The sequence below is a fragment of the Lepidochelys kempii genome, chromosome 1, assembly GCF_965140285.1.
Source record: "Lepidochelys kempii isolate rLepKem1 chromosome 1, rLepKem1.hap1, whole genome shotgun sequence".
In the NCBI taxonomy this organism is placed as follows: domain Eukaryota; kingdom Metazoa; phylum Chordata; order Testudines; family Cheloniidae; genus Lepidochelys; species Lepidochelys kempii.
The window spans coordinates 56,820,414-56,842,552 of NC_136380.1; the positions used below are offsets into that span (position 1 = coordinate 56,820,414).

The 22,139-nt window shown below is 40.5% G+C and overlaps 1 protein-coding gene across 7 annotated transcripts in view; it reads left to right on the forward strand.

The window, feature by feature from the left end:
- INTS6 (integrator complex subunit 6) overlaps window positions 1-22,139 on the forward strand; it is a 77,600-nt gene that overhangs the window by 48,468 nt on the left and 6,993 nt on the right. For 4 of the 7 annotated variants that reach the window (XM_073343184.2, XM_073343196.2, XM_073343191.2 and 1 more), the window contains 8 exons: window positions 372-466; window positions 974-1,084; window positions 2,908-3,123; window positions 3,236-3,362; window positions 4,942-5,084; window positions 5,837-6,071; window positions 8,642-9,016; window positions 16,037-16,130. In XM_073343184.2, the coding sequence (XP_073199285.1) occupies window positions 372-466; window positions 974-1,084; window positions 2,908-3,123; window positions 3,236-3,362; window positions 4,942-5,084; window positions 5,837-6,071; window positions 8,642-9,016; window positions 16,037-16,130 (1,396 nt within the window). Of the gene's footprint in view, window positions 1-371; window positions 467-973; window positions 1,085-2,907; window positions 3,124-3,235; window positions 3,363-4,941; window positions 5,085-5,836; window positions 6,072-8,641; window positions 9,017-11,620; window positions 13,519-16,036; window positions 16,131-22,139 lie in introns of those variants that run through there. The other 3 variants (XM_073343202.2, XM_073343217.2, XM_073343205.2) reach the window with 3 other exon arrangements.

A 22,139-nucleotide genomic window follows, 5' to 3' on the forward strand; every position in this document is an offset into this window, starting at 1 on the left:
AAAAAATTGCTACCATTCCTGAATCTGTGTATAATCCTGTTGATTTCTAAAAATGAGTGTTTATTGTTCAGGTATCTTACTCCCTTTCTAATATGCTGTGACTGCCACTTCCCCCCCTGCTGCTACTGCAAAGGCACTCTTTTCCCACTCCCATGGATCTGATGAGTTAGATTTTATAAATATGTTACAAGATTCTGCCTTCCTTACAAATCTCATGGATTGCATCCAATAGTGATTAGCTCGGATTAAGCCTTAGTGTAGTAGGACGAACCTTTAGAAGAAATGTTCTTAGAAAATGTGTGGTGAGTGATGCCTTATATTAAGAAACGCACCTCTTATTTAACTTTATCTCTGTTTGTATAACTTCTTAGATGACTTATTCAAAGTACACAAAGCAAAGCCAACCTTAAAATGGCGGCAGTCATTTGAAAGCTATTTGAAGACAATGCCTCCTTACTATCTAGGGGTAAGATGATTTATTGTACGTGCTTTTTAAAATTGCTGCTGTATCCTATAATTTATGGTAAACTTGTATCTTCAGTTATTAGCTTGTTCTGTTAACTGCCTTCTTTTGGATTATATTTTATAAAGCAATTAGGATGTTCTGAACATAATAAAAGATTAATGTGTACAAATCTAGGATTTCACATTTATGGCGTCATGTATGCCCCTGGAAGAATAACTTTCCTAAAATTTACATTAATATCTTGACTTTTCCCTTTGACCATAATATTATAAAAACTTGGTCAGGTATAACTACTGCTTGAACTATACCTCCACGAACATTTAATAATTCCGCATTAATGTTGCAATACTTAAAGGAAACGGATGTTATGATGTTGTCTTCAGGGGTTGCAAATTCACTTTGAAATGAATGCATTAAGCAATATTGTGCTTTTAATTCTTGCTACAAACTTAAGGGTACAAATGTACAAGGATATAAATATGTAAGTGTATATATTACTTGTTTCAGCCTTTGAAGAAAGCTGTGAGAATGATGGGAGCGCCTAACCTTATAGCAGACAGTGTGGAATATGGACTTAGTTACAGTGTCATTTCATACCTCAAAAAGTTGAGTCAACAGGTAATGTTGATGCAAAAGAGCAGTAAAAAATGAAAACTAAAATTAAAAAACACTGTTATACTAATATCAGACTAACCTGAAAATATCAGTAAACCATGTTGGTTCTCATAGTAAAGGGGCAAGAAACCTCAAGTTACCTGAATTCCTACATGTGATTACTGTTGGTACATTTTCCATTCTCTGAATTAGTTGAAAACTTTGTTTATAGACTAAACTGTACATACATACTGAAATGTGGCTGATTGGATGACTCAAGGTATATAGTATACGAGCAGTATTTTCATATGTGCCAACTTGAATATATTTGTGATTAAAAAGGCGCAGTCCTTCCTGCTCTGTGCTAAAAATCACCTGGCATGAGATTAGGGATTTGTGCCTATATGTAATTGGGCCAAAATGTAGCCGCCTTTCCTATTTGGCCCATAGTTTTTGAAGTGCTTCAGGATCCATAAAAAATGAAAGGCATTAGCTAAATATAAAACATCAACAGTGCCTTTCATCCCTATTGAAGTGCTTGCTTACAAATGAAACAGGCACAGAATGGACAAGGTTACACCCCAAGCCACTGGCAGTGGTGGGGAATCGAATCGACATCTCCCGGCTAGTCTCCTGCTCTAGCAGCTAAAAACCATTGATTTCCCATTATCACTTATGTTTTGTGTTGTGTCAAACTTTTTTTTTGGATAATCACAAAATTGAGTAGCTTTGACACAAATGGATGTAGAGATGCAAGTATTAATGCCTTTGTATGTTAAAATTTCATAAAGTTTAAAAATCTTCAATATAAATATTATTTTTTAAACTCCTAGCTATAGCCTGTGGAAATCTGTGATGAATCTTACCAAATTGTGTGATCATTTTGCTCAAAAAATCTTGCATAATATATAAATCTGTATATTTATACATTTTTGGCTCAAAATACATAAAATACATTGTTCTACAGTATGTTTTAGCTACGTTAGAGTAAACAGTGATCCTTCTTCAAATATTTGTTTCCTTTTGAAAAATTCTACTAGTTTAAGAGAGTTCTGTTCTTAAAATGGGAAATAACATTTGATCTTGCAGCATGGAAGGAACTTCTCAAGTGCAGCCTCTGAATAAACACTATATAGCAGTCAGAAGTTCTCAAATGATTTTTGGCTCATTGTTCAGCTGTATTCTGCCAAACTACTAGTGATACATTTTAGAGCATATTTATTTTGGGACATACTGGGCAGGTGAAAAATTATTGGCTGTGGTGGATTGTCTGCCAAATGGAGGAAGAATCAAAAGATTGCAGTGTGTTCCCTCATTTTGTTGGAGTTGAACTGCTTCTTCCTTGCTTTAATCTCTGGTTCTTTTCTTATCTTCTGTTGACCTTTTAAAAAAAGAAATTGACACAATCATATGAGTCCATAATAAATACAGTTAAATGAGATAAGTTACTTTGAGAATTCTAAGACTTCAGCTGTTTTCACAGGGAAAAGTGAAATCCATGAGCACATGCAGAAATTGTGGCACAGTTTTCCTATAATGGTAATCAAGGCATTTTTATGAAAATAAAAGCATTGCATGCATATTGGTGCGTAGATACTATGATAATGGGCACCCTAGAAATACCTAAAAGAGCTAGACACAAAAACTGTTTACCATATTCTAATGATTTAGAATTGTAATAGTACATTCAGCAAACCACCTTAAACACTCTTCCACATTATATTTTTTATAGTGTATTAGCACATTGCCGAATCTTCTAGGTGAGAATTAGGAATGAATTTAATATTCTGACTAATCATTTTAAGAGTATATTGTCAATTTTATTTATTTATTTATTTCAAATTAAGGCCAAAATAGAGTCCGATAGAGTCATTGGCTCTGTAGGCAAAAAGGTAGCGCAAGAAACTGGAATTAAGGTCAGAAGCAGATCACACAACCTGTCTATGGCACATAGGAACGATTTTCAACAACTGCTACAGGGGATTACTGGGGAAATTCCTCATAGACTTCTAGACCTCAATATGAAGGAGTATGCTGGGTTCCAAATAGCTTTGCTGAATAAGGTAAGCACCATTATGTGTAATGTTGTTATTTTCAATACACTTCCATTGAAGTATTAGATGTTGTTTCATATGTAGTATTAATCAAAGCTTTATTATATTGCTGCAACTGTAGGAATTGAAACCTCAGACATTTAGAAATGCTTATGATATACCCCGAAGGAATCTTTTGGATCACTTAACAAGAATGAGGTCTAATCTTATGAAGATAACTCGCAAGTTTCTCAAAGGACAAGATGAAGGTTAGATTTCTTGGTTTATTGTTTGCATATCTTAATATATGTAGTAGTTAGTACTATTAGCATAATTTTGTATAGTGTTCTGAATGGAGTTGAGCCTTCTTCAATAGATGCTTAGCTAGGAGCATCTTTCTGAAATGAGGTTTTCTTTCTGAAATGAACTTATTCTAAGATTGCAGCTGTTGCACATGAACCCCAGTGACTTTTCTTGGGCTTTTCCACGACACCTTTATTATAAGTTAGACATTTTCCAATGGCTCATAGAAGACAAATCTTGTCTTCTGTTTAATTTCTTTGACTGTCCTTGTCTTAAGAACAGTCTTGTTTTCATCAGCTTTTGATTCTTTTGTTTTTGTTTCACTTCTTTTTTCCAGCTTTCTGGGTATATCAAAGGACAAATATCTTCTAGACAGTCCTGGACACTGAAGTCCTCTGTCCATATAATAGGTACATAATAGGCACTGGCAGAACAAGCTTTCCCCCCGCATCCTGCCAACTTGCCTCTCCCTTGACCTGAAAGGAGAGTAGTTGTCTCCATGCTAATTCAGTTTTTTTCTCTCTCTGGTGACTTTCAGCAGGCAATACAATAACCTGTGCTAGCCATAAATGACAGTAGTAGTAGTAAAAAGAAAAGGAGTACTTGTGGCACCTTAAAAACTAACAAATTTATTTGAGCATAAGCTTTTGTGAGCTACAGCTCAGGAAAGCTTATGCTCAAATAAATTAGTCTCTAAGGTGCCACAAGTCTTCCTTTTCTTTTTACGAATACAGACTAACATGGCTGCTACTCTGAAAGTAGTAGTAGTAGAGCTCAAAAGTAGAAGTACTCTGCAGTTAAAGTGCTTCATTACACTGTGGCACCTGATGAGTAGAAGACAATAATGGAAAGAATGAAATAAGAATAGACAGAGAGAAAGGAAAAAGAACAAGAAAAAATAGGACTTCCAATAACATTTCTAGATTACGAATATTAGTCTGGTCTAAGTAGCGATAGAATGTCACTACCATTCAGTGTTTATTAAAAAAGTTGTGTCCAGTTCCTGGAGAGGTGTCCATATTACAACTGACATTAATTCTAGTGTAATCTGCTACCCAGCCTACCTCCTTGCTGAGCAAAGGATTGATGGGTGAATTTTGACATGTTGTGCGGTCAAGAAGACATTGAGGACCTGAATCACAAGGACCCTTAAGAAAATGCTGAATTTTGTTTTAAGTGTGTACAAGATTACAAGTATCTTGTACCTTGCTGACAATATTAGAAAGGACATTTCTCAAGTTGTTGGTGTTTTACTTCTAATTAATAAAATGTCTTCATGTTTTTGGCAGTTATGAAGGGGCTTTTGAGTAATCATAGTTCAGAGTAGCATGTAAAGTGGAATATTAGATAATAATTTCATACATCAGTGTAGTAGTAGCCTCAGTGCATTTTACAATTAATGTGTTCAGATTATCCTGATCAAAAAGATGGGATATGAAAATGTGGATGTGTGAAATACATCCAGAATTAAATTCTGACAAAACAGTGTCATACTGTTTCTATAGGCATAGTCTTTTGATAAAAAACTGTCTTCAATTCCAATAGATCAAGTTCACAGTGTACCAATAGCACAAATGGGAAATTATCAGGAGTACCTAAAGCAGATACCATCTCCTCTTCGAGAGCTTGACCCTGATCAACCCCGAAGGCTACATACATTTGGTAATCCATTTAAATTGGACAAGAAGGTAATTTCTCTGTAGTACTCTTTTTGTGTAAAACTAGTGCTGTGGAATTTGTATGTGTTGCTAACTAGAGGCCATCCAAGTGCATAGGAAAAGAAGGCCACTATATTTCTTAAGAAATTCCCTCAACCTTTTTCAGACCACTTGTTTTCTCATGGAGGGACAGGCTTGATTAGAAATCACTTATGAAAGCTCTGCATTTTTAGTATGAAATATTCATATGTTGTGAAATTTCCAACACCCTACCCTTTTTTCACTCCCCCACTCCTCCTTTTATTAAACCCCTTCCTTAGCAAAAGCTTGCATTAACTTGATGGCTTCTCTAGTTTTCCACTAGCCCAAGGACATGGATTCTCAATCCCTCACAAATCCAGGCCTTTGACTTGACTTCAGTGAATTCCCAAGATAGTTGAATATTTAACTGACTAAAAATTACCTTGCATTTGACTCCAGTTTAGAGGTCATGTTTTACAGACAAATTTTATAACCATAGTCAGCTTTCTTACTTGGCATATTGTTTATAGTGTGGTCTTCAATACATCATCCCTCTCAAAGTAAGTCATTTGCCCAGGTTTTTTTTAATTGGCATTTGAGAGAAGCCAAGACAAGGTGGTATATTTTCCTGATTGGATTGTCTTATATCTGGCAAAAGTCAGGAAATTGTTGGATATGTGATATATTTTTTGTTAAACTTGCTATGCAAGATAACACAAATTTGAGGTTTTTTTTTAAAAAAACAGATTTATTTGTTACAGGGAATGATGATAGATGAAGCAGATGAATTTGTATCAGGGCCTCAAAATAAGCACAAACGACCTGGAGAACCAAATATGCAAGGAATTCCTAAAAGACGTCGGTGTATGTCACCCCTTCTCAGAGGCCGGCCACAGACTCCTCCTGTCATGAACAATCATATTGGAGGAAAAGGACCACCTACACCTGTAATGCAAGCACAGCCAGATCTTGTTAAACCTATTCCTATTCTCAAAAGTAAGTGTAACTCTATTTCAGTTAATTTTTCCTGTTGCCTTCATTTGGTTCCTCTTCAGAAAATTCGCTTTACTGTTTATACAAAAAAAATTTTAGTTGGTCTACAACAAATACTCATCAAGAAAGTAAGCATGCTGTAGATTTCTCAAATGCGTGCATTTGAATATCCAGTTCCAAAATGTCAGTATGTAAATGTTCAGCCTTAATTATCCAATTACTTTGCTTATTTGGCACCTCATAGGTTTCAAACCTCTGCCATTCTTCTGTAATTTCAAAGCAATATAAAGGTTTCTGAAATTTGTTAACTATCTGCCATTGAAACACCACTTCCTAAAACTAAAACTACCTTGATGTGTACAAGGGAAAGTATTATACAATGTAGACAAAGGTACTTGTCCTATGCCTTTTAATTGTTTCACATACATACATTTTTAGGATTTAGTAATACATAAATTGATTGTGATTTTATAGTAAGTAAAATAAACGTCAGTGAAATTTATAGTAGTTACCCTCCCAGCAAATCTAAGAGGGGGAAGAATATGGGAGGGTTTCATATTTATAGACTTGCCATATTTGTTGATTGTTTACCTGCGCTCTTTATATTGAGGATTTATATTTTTCTTCCATAAATCACTCTTCTGAGCCCCTAATTATTTCTGTTGCTCTTTTCTTCCTCAGCATTTTTGTAATAAGAAAGTGGACGTATTAATTTAACATTTCAGGTTCATTTGCACCAGAGACAAGTAGAGGGGTCCTTACCTTCCTATTCTGTGATAGATGAAGAGTTTAAAAAAGGAATTTAATATTTCAGCCATTACATTTAACTCCTTTGTTACAAATAGGCCTACTTTTTTCTAGCACTCTTTTCTTAGCAATATTGAAAAGCTTTTTACTTTCCCCTTAGCTTTTTTAACTAACGTTTTAACTCATTTTCTTATATGCCCCATATTTTTTCATATATTACTAATTTAATATTGTAGTTCGGTTTCCTTCTGTCATTTGACTTCCTGTATTAAGCAGATCCTTGTGAAATCAGTTGGTTAATCCTTATATTCAATTTCAGAGGAATTGTAGCTTGTTTTAATTATGGTGTCTTTAAGATTCCCTAGCTGCCTTGCACCATGGTACATTTAAAACCTTCCATCTTGTGGTGTTCACTGACTTTTTTAATTCCAAATTTTTATTCAGGTGGTGGTTGCATTTTCTTATTTTTGGTTCATAATCTTTCCCCTTGTAACACAGGAATCTATTAATTAGATAAGACCACACTTAAAATTAGATACTGCTATAAGGCATTCAAGTAGACATGCAAGAGTAATAGCCAGCACCTGATTTTAGCTGAATTTCAGCCTGGCCTCACTTCTTGCAGGTGTAATTTTGTGCTTGCAACTAAATGTTTTATTAAATCTTACTATTCAGATGGCAAAATATATGACTGATTTGCAGATTCAAGTTAGGTATGCAGCGGATTAAGTAAGATTTCTTCCTATAAGTGTGGGCAGAAGAGTTCAGTTTTTGCAGGCACAAATTGTCCCTCTGAAAGAGAGGATGTCTGAAAAACTAGGGTCAGTCTTCTTTTGTGGTGTGACTTTTTTCCAGGAGGAAGTGTGTTGTACTTAACCTGGCCTGGAATAATTTTTGGACTTCTGGTAAAGGCATAAACAAATACATATTTTAAAGTTTTTCATATGGTAAAATACATTTTCAACCATTGTTGGTTGTTCGCTTTTCCACTTTGCTGATAAAATACAGAACATAGTGCATTTGAATTTGGCGGTTTGCAGTAATTTTCTCACTTCTCGGAGGTCGGACAATATTACAAATAAGCATGTAGTTCACAATCCTGTGGGAATTGACACCAGGGCAAATTACAATTGAATCACTGTATATAGTCAGAAGTACTGGGATATACCTTCTTATAACAAAATTTAGGAACCTTCTCAGTACAAAGAGTTTGTTTCCCCTCTTCTCTTTTAATACAGTGAATAAAGTAAAAGCAAGGCCAGTATATCCCTTTAAGTGGGTCTCACTGATATCTGATTACATTAGTGAGTACAATCTTTGATCTGACTCACTCCAAAATATTGCAACACACAAGCTTATCTGGTGAGCTTCGTTCCAGTGAAGAGTGAACTTTATTCCTTAATGTGGGCCTGTGTGTTGCACAGGGCCCTTGAGCCAGCCCTTCTGCACTGAGGTGAATTCTACCCATTAATCTTAATGGGACCAGGTAAGTAATTCCTCACAGAAACATCTTTTATCTTCTGTTCATTTGACTTCTTGCTTTGTTGCTAGTCTGTGTAACTCTTCCCGTTTCCTTATAAAGAATGCTTCCCTGTATTGCTAGACCACTACTCCTCAATGGACATTCCAGGGTGTTCTCTGCCACCAGCAACATCATCTTGGGACTCCCCTGGTGTTGCAGAAGTATCTCTTACCTTCCTCTAAACCTACCTGCTGCAACATGACTGCACAAGACTAGATTACCCCTATATCTATCAATACATGATTTTGATGTTTTTTAATGCATGAGTGCCAGCTTGTCCCTCTTCATAGTCTTTATTTTTCAGCTTCAGAAACCAATAACGAGATTGCAGCGGATGATGTGATTGAGAATCATGTTGCAGACCCACTTTCATCAGATGTTTTTCCAAATGCTATGGATTCTGAATTTTCAGTGTCCTCTTCTCCATTCAATTCATTGGACGGACCAACAACTCATTCAGAGCATTTAGGCCATGAACATTTAGGAACTAATAACCTTAGCATTGATGAATTTATGAAAAATCATGAAGAGTCAGGTGGTAAAGAGCGAAGTACTCAAGAAAACTTGCCAGCATCTTCGCCCAACAAAGGGAAAAAAGTGATACATTCCAGAAGTGCGAGAGAGGTTAATATAGAACTAAAAGCACAAATTATGAAGGAGATTAGAAAGCCAGGAAGAAGTAAGTATAAGAACCCCAAACCACTATCTTTGTGTCCAGATGATTGGAGAGACAACTAGACTCAGTTGAAATATTTAGACTAGAACATTGTATTTTGTAAGCTACTGAGTCATGCAAGAATTATAATAGAGAGAGATCTGTGATTACTAGCAGAAGTAAAAATAAGAGAAGAGAAACCTAATGTGTAGTAGAGAGGAAATCCTTTTAATTCAAAGTTTATAAGGCCTCTTTAGAAAGTTTGAAAATGTTTTCTTTCATACTTTCCTGAGTGGGTGGGTGGAATAGGACTAAATCCATCTGTGTTTATATTCAGATTTTGTACTTACCTACTTTGACAGTAGCCTAGATTTAGTACAATTGATTTTTACATTAAAGTTAACAACTTTTAATTTTTCTTTGAGTGATGGTCCCTATGTATATTCCACACGTGGGATAAGCATGTGCACCATGAGCTTGAGTCTGGAACATTTTTTTTTACAAGCAGTGTCCATTGGCCTGTACATGTGCCATAGCTCTCCTCGTGCACTGAAGCGAGGGCATAAAAGGTGGTGTGGGCTGACACCTTTCCAGTTCCTTCTTACTGTTTCAAGGTCTGAGTCAGAATCTTTGGTGTCCTCAGCTCCTTTTTTTTTTTTTTTTTTTTTTACTGTGTCATTGCTGTAAGCTATTGTGTATAGTTAGTTTTAGTAGTCTACATAGTATAGTTAGTGTTTTTTTCCATTGTCTTCCCCCCCGGTAACTTTTTCCCCTTGAGAATGTCCATGGTTCCAGGGTTCAAAAACTGTTTCCTGCCCTCATTCATTTTTGGTGAGCAACTAACAACAACGTTGCCTCTGCTGCCTGTGTGAGGCTCATATTTCTGCCAAGGAAGGGTATAAAGATATGGATCTGATGGTTCAAACATCAGGACTGATGGTGAAAGCTCGGGATGAACAGCCAGTTGATCCATCCTACTGTGAAGAGTGTGGGATCCCTACCCTAGACACCCAGGATTGGTGTAGGAGTCCTATTTTTCCATCACCTGGACACTCACAACTGGCCCTGTTGGAATATTTGGAAGGGGAGACTGAGGAAGATCATATGGTTCTGGGAGCAATCTTGTTGTCTTCACCAGATGAGGCGGTTACTCTATTATCTGTGTCTCTGCCAGATGACTTGAAATAATATGCCTAGGGTGGCTGCAGAGCTATAGATTCAGCTTGAGGAAGTCCTGGAACCGCAGCATATTTTTTTAAACATTCTGCAGCCTTCCTGTCCCAGTTGAGTGGCCCTCCTCATAAATGAGGCCATCATGGACACAGCACAGATAGTTGGCACACTCCTGCTTCTTGTGCTCCCACCTGTAACCGCTCTGAGAAGCACTACTTTGTTCCATCCATGGTGGGAGCTTTTGTTCTCTCACCCACTGCTAAACTCTTTTGTGGTTTAGGCAGCTACAAAGCAGCCCAAGCAACAGCACCCAAAGGCTACTCCCTCTGAAAAAGGACCCAGGTGACTCAGCCTTCTAGGGAGAAAGGTCTTCTCTTCCACCTCCCTCCAGTTCAGGATCTCAGGTGATCAGGCCCGCTTGTCCAAATATGATTTTTACTAATTATAATTTTTTGGAATTTAAGGACAAGCTCCCTAAAGGGGGGCCTAATTCTAGGTCTTAGTGAATGGGGGCAGATTGGTGGCCAAAGCTTTCTTCCAAGCTGCGATTCCCTAGAGAGGTGAAGAGTACCATCGAAGATCTCCCCTTCAGTACTATCCACCTATTCCACAAGAGGGTAGATGAGTGTCTCCACTCCCTCAAAGACTCAAGGATAACGCTTCACTTGCTGAACATTTATGCTGCGGTCCCTAAGAGAAAACACTATAGACTTATGTATAGGGCAAGGCTGCCTCCTCAGCTGTTTTACCACCAACATCCACAGGAGCCACCACACAAGAGACTGAAAGTTTATATACCCAGGAGCCCAGCCTCTGCAGCATCCACCACCATGTTATGCTCTAATCCCCTAGTGAAGAGTTTCTTTTGACAGGACCCATGTGCCTTTATTGATGCTGCTTCACTCCCTTCCTCTGATATTCAAAGGCTGCCTTACCCAATTTGCCAAAAATCTGGAGGGCCCTGACTACAGACAGATGGGTGTTAGATTATTCAGGGTGGTTATCTGATTGAGCTGCTGTTACCTCCTACCCACAGACCGCCTTCCCAGGTCCGTTTTCAAGGACCACTCTCACAAGGAGATTCTGTGACAAGAGGTGAACTTCCTTGCCCTCAGGGGAGTAATAGATAGGGTTCCACCTCAACTTCAAAGGAAGGGATTCTAGTCCCCTTTCTACTTTATTCCCCAGCAAGGTTGGGGAATGGAGGTCAGTTCTAAATCTGAGACGGCTGAACAGGTTCATTCAAAAACTAAAATTCCACATGATATCCTTGGCATCAGTAATTCCCTTGTTAGAGGACACATGGTTCATGGCTTTCGACCTGAGACACATATTTGCACGTAGACATCCACCCGCTCACAGGAGATTCCTCTTTGGTCAAAAACATTACGAATTCAGAGTCTTCCCCTTTGGTCTAGCTGCAGCACCTAACATCTTTACAAATGTTTTTTTCAGAGTGGTAACGTGGATGAGACGAGAGAAATTTACAGTAATCCTTTATGTTGACAACTGACTTCTGACAGACAGTTCCTATGAGGAAGTCCAGTGGTTCTGTTCAGTCTACTTCCTTCCCTGGGTGTCTGCGTCAATCACAAAAAATCTGTTGATCCCCGCAAGGTTCATCAATTTTATAGTGGAGAGATTGGACTTGATCACAAGAAGAGCATATCTACCTCAAGAGGTTTCATGCCATGAGCACTTCCATATATAAGGTCAATCATAGGGCCACTGGACAGTTGAGGTGCTACAGGAGCACTGAAGGAAGACAAGACCATTGAAAAGAACCTAAATGAGTACTTTGTATTGGTTTTCACCGCAGAGACTGTGAGGGAAATGTCCACACCTGAGCCATTCTTTTTAGATGACAAATCTTAGGAAATGTCCCAGATTGAGGTGTCAATAGAGGTGGTTTTGGAACAAATTGATAAATTAAAAACAGTAATAAGTCACCAGGATCAGATGATATTCACCCAAGAGTTCTAATGGAACTCAAATATGAAATTTCAGACCTATTAACTGAGTATGTAACCTATCACTTAAATCAGCTTCTGTATCAAATGATTGGAGGCTAGCTAATATGATGCCAATTTTTAACACAGACTACAGAGGCATCCTGGCAATTACAGGCTGGTAAGCCTAACTTCCAGAACCAGGAAAATTGGTTGAAACTATAGTAAAGAACAGTATTATCAGACACATAGAAGAGCACCATTTGTTGGGGAAGCATCAACACAGATTCTGTAAAGGGAAATCATACCTCACCAATCTATTTGAATTCATCAACAAACGTGTGGACTAGTGTGATCCAGTGGATATAGTGTACTTGGGCTTTTAGAAAGCCTTTTAAAGGCTCTTAAACAAAGTTAGCAGTCCTAAGATGAGAGGGAAAGTCCTCTCATGGATCAATAATTAGTTCAAAGACAGGAAACAAAGCATAGGAATAAATGGTTAGTTTTCAAAATGGATAGTGGTGTAAATAGCGGTGTTGCCCAAGGATCTGTATTGGGACCAGTGCTGTTCAGCATATTCATAAATGATTTGGAAAAAGGGATAAACAATGAGGTAGCAAAATTTGCAAACAATACAAAATTACTCAAGATAGTTGAGTCCAAGGCAGACTGTGACAAGGGATGACTGGGTAATGCAAGTGACATTCAGTGTTGATAAATGCAAAGTAATGCACATTGGAAAACATAATTCCAACTATATATACAAAATGATGGGATCTAAATGGACTTTTATGACTCAAAAAAGAGATGTTGGAGTCATTGTGGATAGTTCTCTGAAAATATCTGCTTAATGTACAGCAGCAGTCAAAAAAGCTAACCATGTTAGAATTATTAGGAAAGGGATAGATAATAAGATAGTAAATAGCATACTACTACTATATAACTCCATGGTATGCCACACCTTGACTACTGTTGCCCCATCTCAGAAAAGATGTATTAGAAATTGAAAAGGTACAGAGAAGGGCAACAAAAATGATTAAGGGTATGGATCAGCTTCTGTATGAGCAGAGATTTAAAAGATTGGGACTATTCAGCTAGGAAAAGAGGATGTGGGGGGATATGAGGTCTTTTATAGAGGTCTATAAAATCATGAATTGTGTGGAGAAAGTGTTATTTATCCCTTCACATAACAAAAGAAATAAATGTCTCCCAATGAAATTAATAGGCAGCAGGAACAAAAGGAAGTACTTCTTCACACAGCACTCGGTCAACCTGTGAGACTTGTTGCCAGGGGATGTTGTGAGGGCTGTAACTATAACGGGGTTCAGAAAAGAATTAGATGAGTTCATGGAGGATAGGTTCATTAATGGCTATTAGCCAAGATAGGTAGAGATGCAATCCTATGTTCTGGGTATCCATAAGCTTCTTACTGTTAGGTGCTGGGACTGGACAATGGGATGGATCACTTGATAATTGCTCTGTTCTGTTCATTCCCTCTGAAGCATCTGGCATCGGCCACTGTCGAAAGACAGGATAGTGGGCTGAATGGACCATTGATCTGACTCAGTATGGCTGTTCTTAGGTTCCCTATCAGACCCAGGACATTCATCAGAACTTGCCTTTCCCCACTCTGCCACGTGGCCTCATGCGCACACTTGATGCTGTTCGCCAGGCTTCTGCTTCACTGCCTACAGGCCTGGCTTCTCTCTGTGTACTCAGCAGAGAAAGGCAACATAAATTGTAATGTGACAGTTTTGGCCAAAGTTTTAGACTCTCTCATCTGGTGAACAACACCAGAGAACATTCGTGTGGGGATTCCTTTCCTCAATCTGACTCCCAAGGCAACCATCATGTAGGAAGCTTCCCTCTTGAGTTGGGGTGCTCACATGGGCCATTATATGGCACAAGACACAGACCCTACAAAAGTCCAGAATGCATATAAATTTACTAGAACGCTAGGTGGTCCATCAAATCTGTGATGCCTTCCCCTCACTCATCCAATCCAGACGTGCAAACAATGTCGGACAACATGACAACAGTATTTTACATAAACAAGCAGGGAGAAAGTGAGATTTGTCTGTCTCTGTTCATAGAGAGGCAGTTGCCCTCTGTAACTGATGCATCGATCATAGCATAACCTTAGCAGCAGCATATTTACCAGGCGTGCAAAACTCAATAACAGACTGCCTGAATAGACATTTTTCCACAAATCACAAATGAGAGATTCACAGCTTTGTTCTTGATGATAACTTTGCCCAGTGGGGAACACTGGCCTGGGATCTTTTTGCCTCATGGGAGAACAGGAAACTTCCTTGGTACTGCTCCAGACCAGCCCTGGGTAAAGGCTTAATGGGAGATGCCCTATTGGTGTCATGGAAGGGTCATTGGGTATACCTTCTGTCCCATCTCACTGATATCACAGGTTCTTTGGAAGAGTCACTTATCCTGTCACAGGAGATCCTGTCACAGGAGAATCTTCTAAAGGAGATTCTCGGATCCTTTCCACCATTGGTGAAGTTCATATCTTAATGGACTCAGTTTTGTTTTATCGTCACTCACTAACTTCTCTCCCCCCCCCCCCCCCAAGCTTCTAGCCACATGTGCTGCGGCCCATCCGTCCATGAAGGTGGCCTTTCTATAGCCATAACGTCAGCCAGAAGAGTCTGTGAACTGGGAGCACTTGTGGCAGACCTACCACATACTTCCTTGTTTAAAGAAAAGGACTCATTACGACGCCACTCTAGATTTGTTCCTAAAGTAGTTTCCAAGTTTTACATGAGCCAGGAAATCCACTTACCAGTATTTTTTCCAAAATTGCATGCCTCAGATGAAGAGAGACAGCTGCATTCTCTAGATGTCTGAAGGGCTTTGGGCTTTTATCTTCAAAGAAAAAAGGATGTTGGAAAAACACACCTAAATTATTTGTTTCCATAGCAGAGCGATCAAGTGATCTAGCTATATTGGTGCAGAGACTTTCAAATTGGATCTTGGGTTGTTTGTATTACCCTTTGTTACCAACTAACTCATATGCCCCTTTGGAGGGGGTGTGAGTGCTCATTCTGCTAGCAGGGGTGCTGGAACAATTTGTATAGTGTGGGTACTGAGAGCCATTGAACCAAACTGTAAACCTGGTGTATGATGGAAACCACTTCAAGCTGGGGGTGCAGCAGCACCCCTAGTTCCAGCATCTGTGTCCACTAGAGGGCAAACTACTTCTGCTGCATCTCTGAGAGACATATCTCCCCTAGAGATATCTAGGGCAGCTACGTGGAGCTCTTTGCATACCTTAATGAGATATTATGTTCTGGTCAAGTTGTCAACTACAGTTACAGCTGTGAGGACAGTAGTACTACAGTCAGCTACCACTGTTGCATCCTCTCCCCAACCCCCATCTGACTACTGCTTGTTAATCACCCACGTGTGGAATACACATAGGGACTATCACTCAAAGAAGAAATAGAGGTTACTTACCTGTAACGGCAGTTCTTCAAGATGTGTGGTCCTGGTCTGTATTCACTACCCGTCCTCAGTCCCCTCTGCAGCGGATTGTTTGAACTGTGGTAAGAATGGGAAACTGGAGAGGTGTCTGCCTGCACCACTTTTTATGCTCTCTGTTCAGAGCAGGAGGAGAGCTATGGCACATGTGCAGGCCAATGGATGCTGCTCGCAAAAAAAATTCCGGACTCAGGCACATGTGTATCCTACATGTGGAATGCAGATAGGGACAACACATTTCGAAGAATCTTCAGTTACAGGTAGGTAACCTATATGTTTACTTGCCTACTTCATACAAATACAGTACCATGTCTTAAGCTGTACAAAAGCTGAATGAAGCTTGCAATTATGCTCATAAAGCAGGGTGTTGCAACAGATATATCTGTGTAGGTTTCATCTAATGAACTTTTTTGCTTTATTTTTTAAGAATATGAAAGAATCTTCTTTTTACTGAAGCATGTTCAAGGCAGTTTACAAACACGACTAATATTTTTACAGAATGTTATTAAAGAAGCCTCAAGGTATGTAGCTAACTAAAAATCTTGTAAAATTATGCTAATGTACTGTTTGTAGTCAGAGGTATGTCCATAACTACTATATATGTCTGCTTGAGACCCACACATTTGTAACTATCATTCACATTTTGATTAACTTATCCTAGAAATTAACTACACAAATGCTTCAAATTACAGGCAAAGGCCCTGGGAGGAAATCTCTTCTGTTCTAGTTCATCATGATCTATGTAGTTCTTGCTCTTTTTTCCCCCAAGCCTGTATATTTGTACAAACTCAGCTCTTTGCTGCTGCTTTTCAATTTAATATCTTGGAAGTGATGACTAAAGGTGTTAAAAGCAGGAAATTGATAAATCCACATAAATCTAGCAAGCTGGGGTGTTAATGTCCAGTATACTAGCTTGCTGCATGCTAACTGGCCATGTGAACCCTGCTACTTGCACACTAAGACTTCTGTAGTGTGCTTTGACCTACTGCTGTTTGAAAAAGTTCCATAGTATACAGTATCCATGTCCACACAGCCAGTTACTGTGTGGCAACCTGGTGCATGGTAGATTTATACCCTAACTTGCTGAGCAGTAAGTCTCTGTAGATAAACCCTACATGGATAAGAATGGTGTAAAATGGGAGAGAATCAGTCCTATTCCACAATGTGGAGCAATGCACTGCTGAAGGACGAATTTGAGTGTGCTTCCCATTTCGAAGAGCTGTGTATTGTAACCAGAACCAGTGGTTCTCAACCAGAGGGGTACATCAGTTCATCTAGATATTTGCCTAGTTTTACAACAGGCTACATAAGAAGCACTAGCAAAGTCAATACAAACTAAAATGTCATACAGACAATGACTTCTTTACGCTGTTCTATATACTATACACTGAAAGGTAAGTAGAATATTTATATTCCAATTGATTTATTTTATAATTATATGGTAAAAGTGAGAAGCAGCAATTTTTCAATAACAGTGTGCTGCGACACTTTTGTATTTTTATGTCTGATTGTGTAAGCAAGTAGTTTTTAAGTAAGGTGTAACTTGGCGGTATTCAAGACAAAAATCATACTCCTGAAAGGGACACAGTAGTCTGGAAAGGTTGAGAGAGACTGTATTATAAAGACTGTGGGCCAGAATGTCAATGACGTAACTCAACATAAACTCATTAACGACAGTGGAATTATATATAATGCTCAGGATCTGGCCTTATATACTTTAATATGGGAGCATCATTCATCTTGCTCCAGAAAGATGTCCTTCTACTCCTCATGTTGGCTTTCTCCAGAAGGAGCTAAATCCACACTTCCTTAGTCAGAGGTTAGATCGATGTAGTGGGTAGTGGGCAAAATCCTGGTCCTTGTGCTTGTTATAGATAGGATGTCCCTGTCTCTATAACCATGGGAACAGTTCATGGAGCACCTGCACAGCCCTTCTGGCCTCCATGCCTTGCTAAACCCTCTCATATGCTATGCCACCCATCCTCAAATTCCTCTTCAGAAGTGTGCTCTAGCTTGTAAGGTGTATGGAGGCCTATGCATAGTGTTTGCTTCCTTACTTTCCCAACACAGTGAAATTATGCCAATTCTGTTGGTGTTAGGATCTCTTGCAGCCCTTAGTTGGGCTTGATGAGTTGTCCATTCAGAATTAGTGTCTTCAGGATGCTGCATAGTTTCTTTCCTCATTCGTCGGTAATGCTCCCAGTCAACAGAATTCAGAGGCAGTGACCAGAGTTGCTGGAGCCTTCAGCAACAAGCCCTGCCCTTTAGCTCAGGACACCAGTTTTTCTGCCTTTGATGGTGGAACATATTGGCAGTTCAGCTTCTCTTGACTGTTTTATTCCGTCATTTTTGTGCAGTAATATCTATACTCGTTCTTTGTTCTCCTCCTCCCCTGGATCTGGTTTTTGGCAGCCTGGTAGTTTCAATCACCTGACTCTGCACTGCAGCATCTTCTCTCTGGGACTCCTCTTTCCATCTTGCACCCATCCTCCCCCTATGTATGGCAGAGCTATCCGGCCAGCACTGGGCTAAATCTAAGCAGTGCTCTCAATATGAGGCAGCATTTACAGGCTCTATAGAGGGTGAATTATGCGCTGCCTGTTCACAGCCATGTGACCCTTGCAGTGGTAGGGCACAGAGTTCAGAGTTGGACCAACATGTCTAGTCCTCTCGTCTGCCCTGAGGAGCCATGAATCCAGTGCAGAAAAGCCTGCTCAGGCACTCCTGAGCAGTTTTTGGAGAGAGTCTAAGGACATTCTTTGGCCCCCTGAAGGGGCAAATCCTGCAACAGTCCAAGGTCAATGGGTACAAACCCCTGAAAGGATCCAAAGTCCCCCCAGATACTGAAGTGGGTCCAGAGCTTCCTGACAAAAGAACTTCTGCACAGCTCCCCTTCCTCCCACTGTGAACTAAGGGATTTTTATGATGCTACGGAGTAAGTCTCACAAACCTTAGATCTCTGGGTCCCAAAAAGGCAAAAGCAGGTATTACCTTTGCAAGGTAGCAGTTAGTATTGAACAAGTGGGATGAAAATCAGGGTTAGACCCCTTCTCCTTTTCCTTTTTGCCCTGAAGGAGTGTTTTTGGGGGCTTTCCTCAAGAAGATTTCTCAGTGCTCATATTAAGCTCATAGCTCTTCCCCACCCAGAAGCATGCAGACAAGCCTGTTACTGCTGTGCCTGTGAAGCCCTCCCTCAAGCTGCAGTGTAATGGAAATTGTACCTGTTTGGCTTTCAGCCCAGGGCCCCTCGCTCTGCTAGGAAAAGGGGCTTGGATTTCAGGCATCAGCAGAATGGGAGTTGGGCCTTCTGTTCATCAGCCAGGAACAGGGGCTCAGAGTCTAAGAGGAAGGAATGGGTCTCTCTCTACCCCTCCCCTTTTTCACAGGCTGGCTCCACATTAAAGTGTATGGGGCATTTCATGCTGACTGACCCAGAGCAGAGGCATATGAGGATTCCACTCTCCATGAAGCTGTAAATAAGAAATCTCCTCCAGGGTTCAAAATAACTCCCAATTTACTGAACAAAGCGCCAAATTTTATTAGGTTGCCCCTTGGGTGCTAGCCAGAGTGGAGGAGCAAGCAGGCAACCTTTCAGGCTTCTAGGGACCTCTAACAAGTTACTTCCTCAATTAAATTAAGGTATTTGTACCAATACTCTTCCCTAAGTGGTCCTCAGGCCAGGATGACTATCATGCTACCTCCCTCTGTGAACAACATGAGCAAATACCACACATGCACCATCAAACACCACCCCCACCAAAAAAAACCAAAAAAGCCTGCAGGATTTTGTAGGACAGGATGCCAGTAACTCATTAATAAAATATATTCCATTTCAAGCATTATTAGATACACAGCTTCCCATAGAAGCCTCTTTTGGGACATCGTAAAATCTGAATGAGGACTTCTGATTAAATCCAAATGTTAAACTAAAATGTATAAAAACAAATTTCCAAAGTTCGGTGCAGAGGTAGCTCCACCAGTTAAAGACAGTCATGTCTTCAGAAGGGGATTTTCTTCCAAAAGACACTGAATAATAATTTCAAACCCTCAGCTATATCCATTCAGACCAAAAAATGTTCATATATTTTTGTAAGGAAAGCCTACTAGGTGGCATGCAAGTGCTACATCGTCTAGGGCTGGGGTGAGCAAACTTCTTGGCCTGAGGGCCGCATCGAGTTTCTGAAGTTGTATGGAGGGCCAGTTAGGGGAGGTTGTGCCTCCACAAACAGCCAGGCATGGCCCAGCCCCTGCCCCCTATCTGACCCCCCTGCTTCTCAGCCCCTGATGGCCTCCCTGGGACTTCTGCCCCATCCACCCCCCCACCCCCCTGCTCTTGGTCCCCTGATGGCCCCCACCGCCCCATCCAACCCCCCCGACCCCTGCCCCATTCACTCCCACCCTCTGACCGCCCCGACCCCTGTCCACATCCCTAACCACCCCCCGAACTCCCCTGCCCTCTATCCAACCTGCCCCCGCACTGCGCTGCCTGGAGCACCGGTGGCTGGCAGCACGGCTGCACCAGGAGAGGCAGCCGCTCTGTGTAGCACAGAGCACCAGGTCAGGCCGGACTCTGCAGCCCTGCCACCCAGAGCATTGTGTCACATGGCGGCGTGGCTGCAGGGGAGGGGCCGGGGGACAGCCTCAGGGGCTGGCCAGGATGGTCCCATGGGCCGGATGTGGCCCATGGGCCGTAGTTTGCCCACCTCTGGTCTAGGGGTATGACTTTTTTTTGTCTGGAGTGAAACATCTCTGGTTTTTGACCTGATCAAGCCCTTGATGTGATTTTGTGAGAAGCGCACTGGCTTCTAATGTGGTAGCTACAAGGAAGCTGTGCACCTGTGAATACCAATCAGTCATCCTAAACACATACTTATAGGTGAGCAGCTGTTTGGAGAAACAGAGGAATTAGTTGCTGAGGATGCAGAGAAGCTTCAACCCTCACTTCAAAGCCAGCATAGCAATACGTTTTTTGCTATCAACATAAACACTGTCAAGGAAAGGACTATTTCCCCAGCAGAGCAAAAATTCTGAAGGAGAAGCTTCCAAGGATAGATTGATAGAATATCCTCCAAACTAACAAAATCCTCAGCATGAAAAAGAGCATTTGTGTATGAGAATTCACAATTCCTGTATAAGACTCTTCCTTTTGATCTACCCTCTGCATCCAGAGTCTTAAGAAATGACTGCTAGTAGTCACAGGAAGGCACAGGTCATAGGTTGTTATATCAGTCACTTCCTGGCAGTAGTCATCCGTAGCTAGTTATCTCCAAAGGCTGGGGTTTCTGGTGCTACACATTGGCTTCAGCCCCTTAATAGGTTAACCCAAATGTGCCTGCAGAATTTATTTTGTATAACAATTTTGCAGTGTATCATGTGTGCAGTTCCTTGCCCTCTAAAGGACAAGGAACTGCACACCTGATACAATGCAAAATTAGGTATCATTCTCCCATCACATCTGAATGTCCCTTTGCGGGCAAGTAAGTACAAACATGCTGAAAGCAAACCCAATTTTCACTCTAGACCCTTGTACACTCACTGTGGAAGCAAGCCTATCAAGTAGGGAGCATACTTGAAAGACACATTTTCCAAAATTTTAGAGTATGCATCCTTTTAACTCCCTTTTGTAGTTCTGAGTGGTGTGTTTGAACCAACCCCTGCCCTAAATGTGACCATACAGGATTGGACCGGTGTCCTGTATGACCGTGGCCAGTGCCACTTCAGAAGAAAGTACAAGAAAACCATGTAGTAGGCAATTCATTGTGGTTACTGGAGAAGTTTGTTGCTTCCCATTGGAGGTTGGCTTATGATTGAGGTATGAATGTTTATATTGCTTCCAAAACTAGGAAGTAATCAAAGGACAAACATTTCCAGGCCAGTGGAAATAATGTCCTGGACAGAGAAGAATCTGTTACCTTTCAAGACAGTTAACATAAAGGCTACAGGAAAGGGGAGAATTGAATTCCTCTTCCAATGCTACCACAGAAGTCACTTATAGTAAGGACCAGACCTCCTCTTGAAGTATGGACTCCTTTGTCTGGACTAGGAACAGCTACAGTTAACTACCTGGCTACTGGAAGAGAAATGTAGTTTAGTATGGATTTTCCATTAGCTTCTTCATACATTTTGGTAACTAGACAGAACTGAATCAGGAAATTGCATTCATTGATCTGGTCAAACTTAGGTTTCTGGTGCAAGAGGAAACAAAGCTCTGGAGGCAGGGACTGCTTCTTTGTTTGCACAAGGCCCAGCACAGTGGGGCTCTGGCCTCTCCGCTATACAAGAACTCCATCATGGTTGACATGAGGAAAAGGTTATTCTTATAGCTCCAGACACCTTTGTTTAAGGGGAGTTCCTCTTTCCGCAGTTCCTGGGACATATTGCTTGTCGACCTAAGTTACACTACTCCAGCTACACTGTTCACGTAGCTGGAGTCAACGTAGCTTAGGTCGACTTACACCGGTGTCTCCACTGTGCTGGGTCGATGGGAGACTCTCTCCAGTGAACTTCCCTTTCTCTTCTCAGACAGCTGG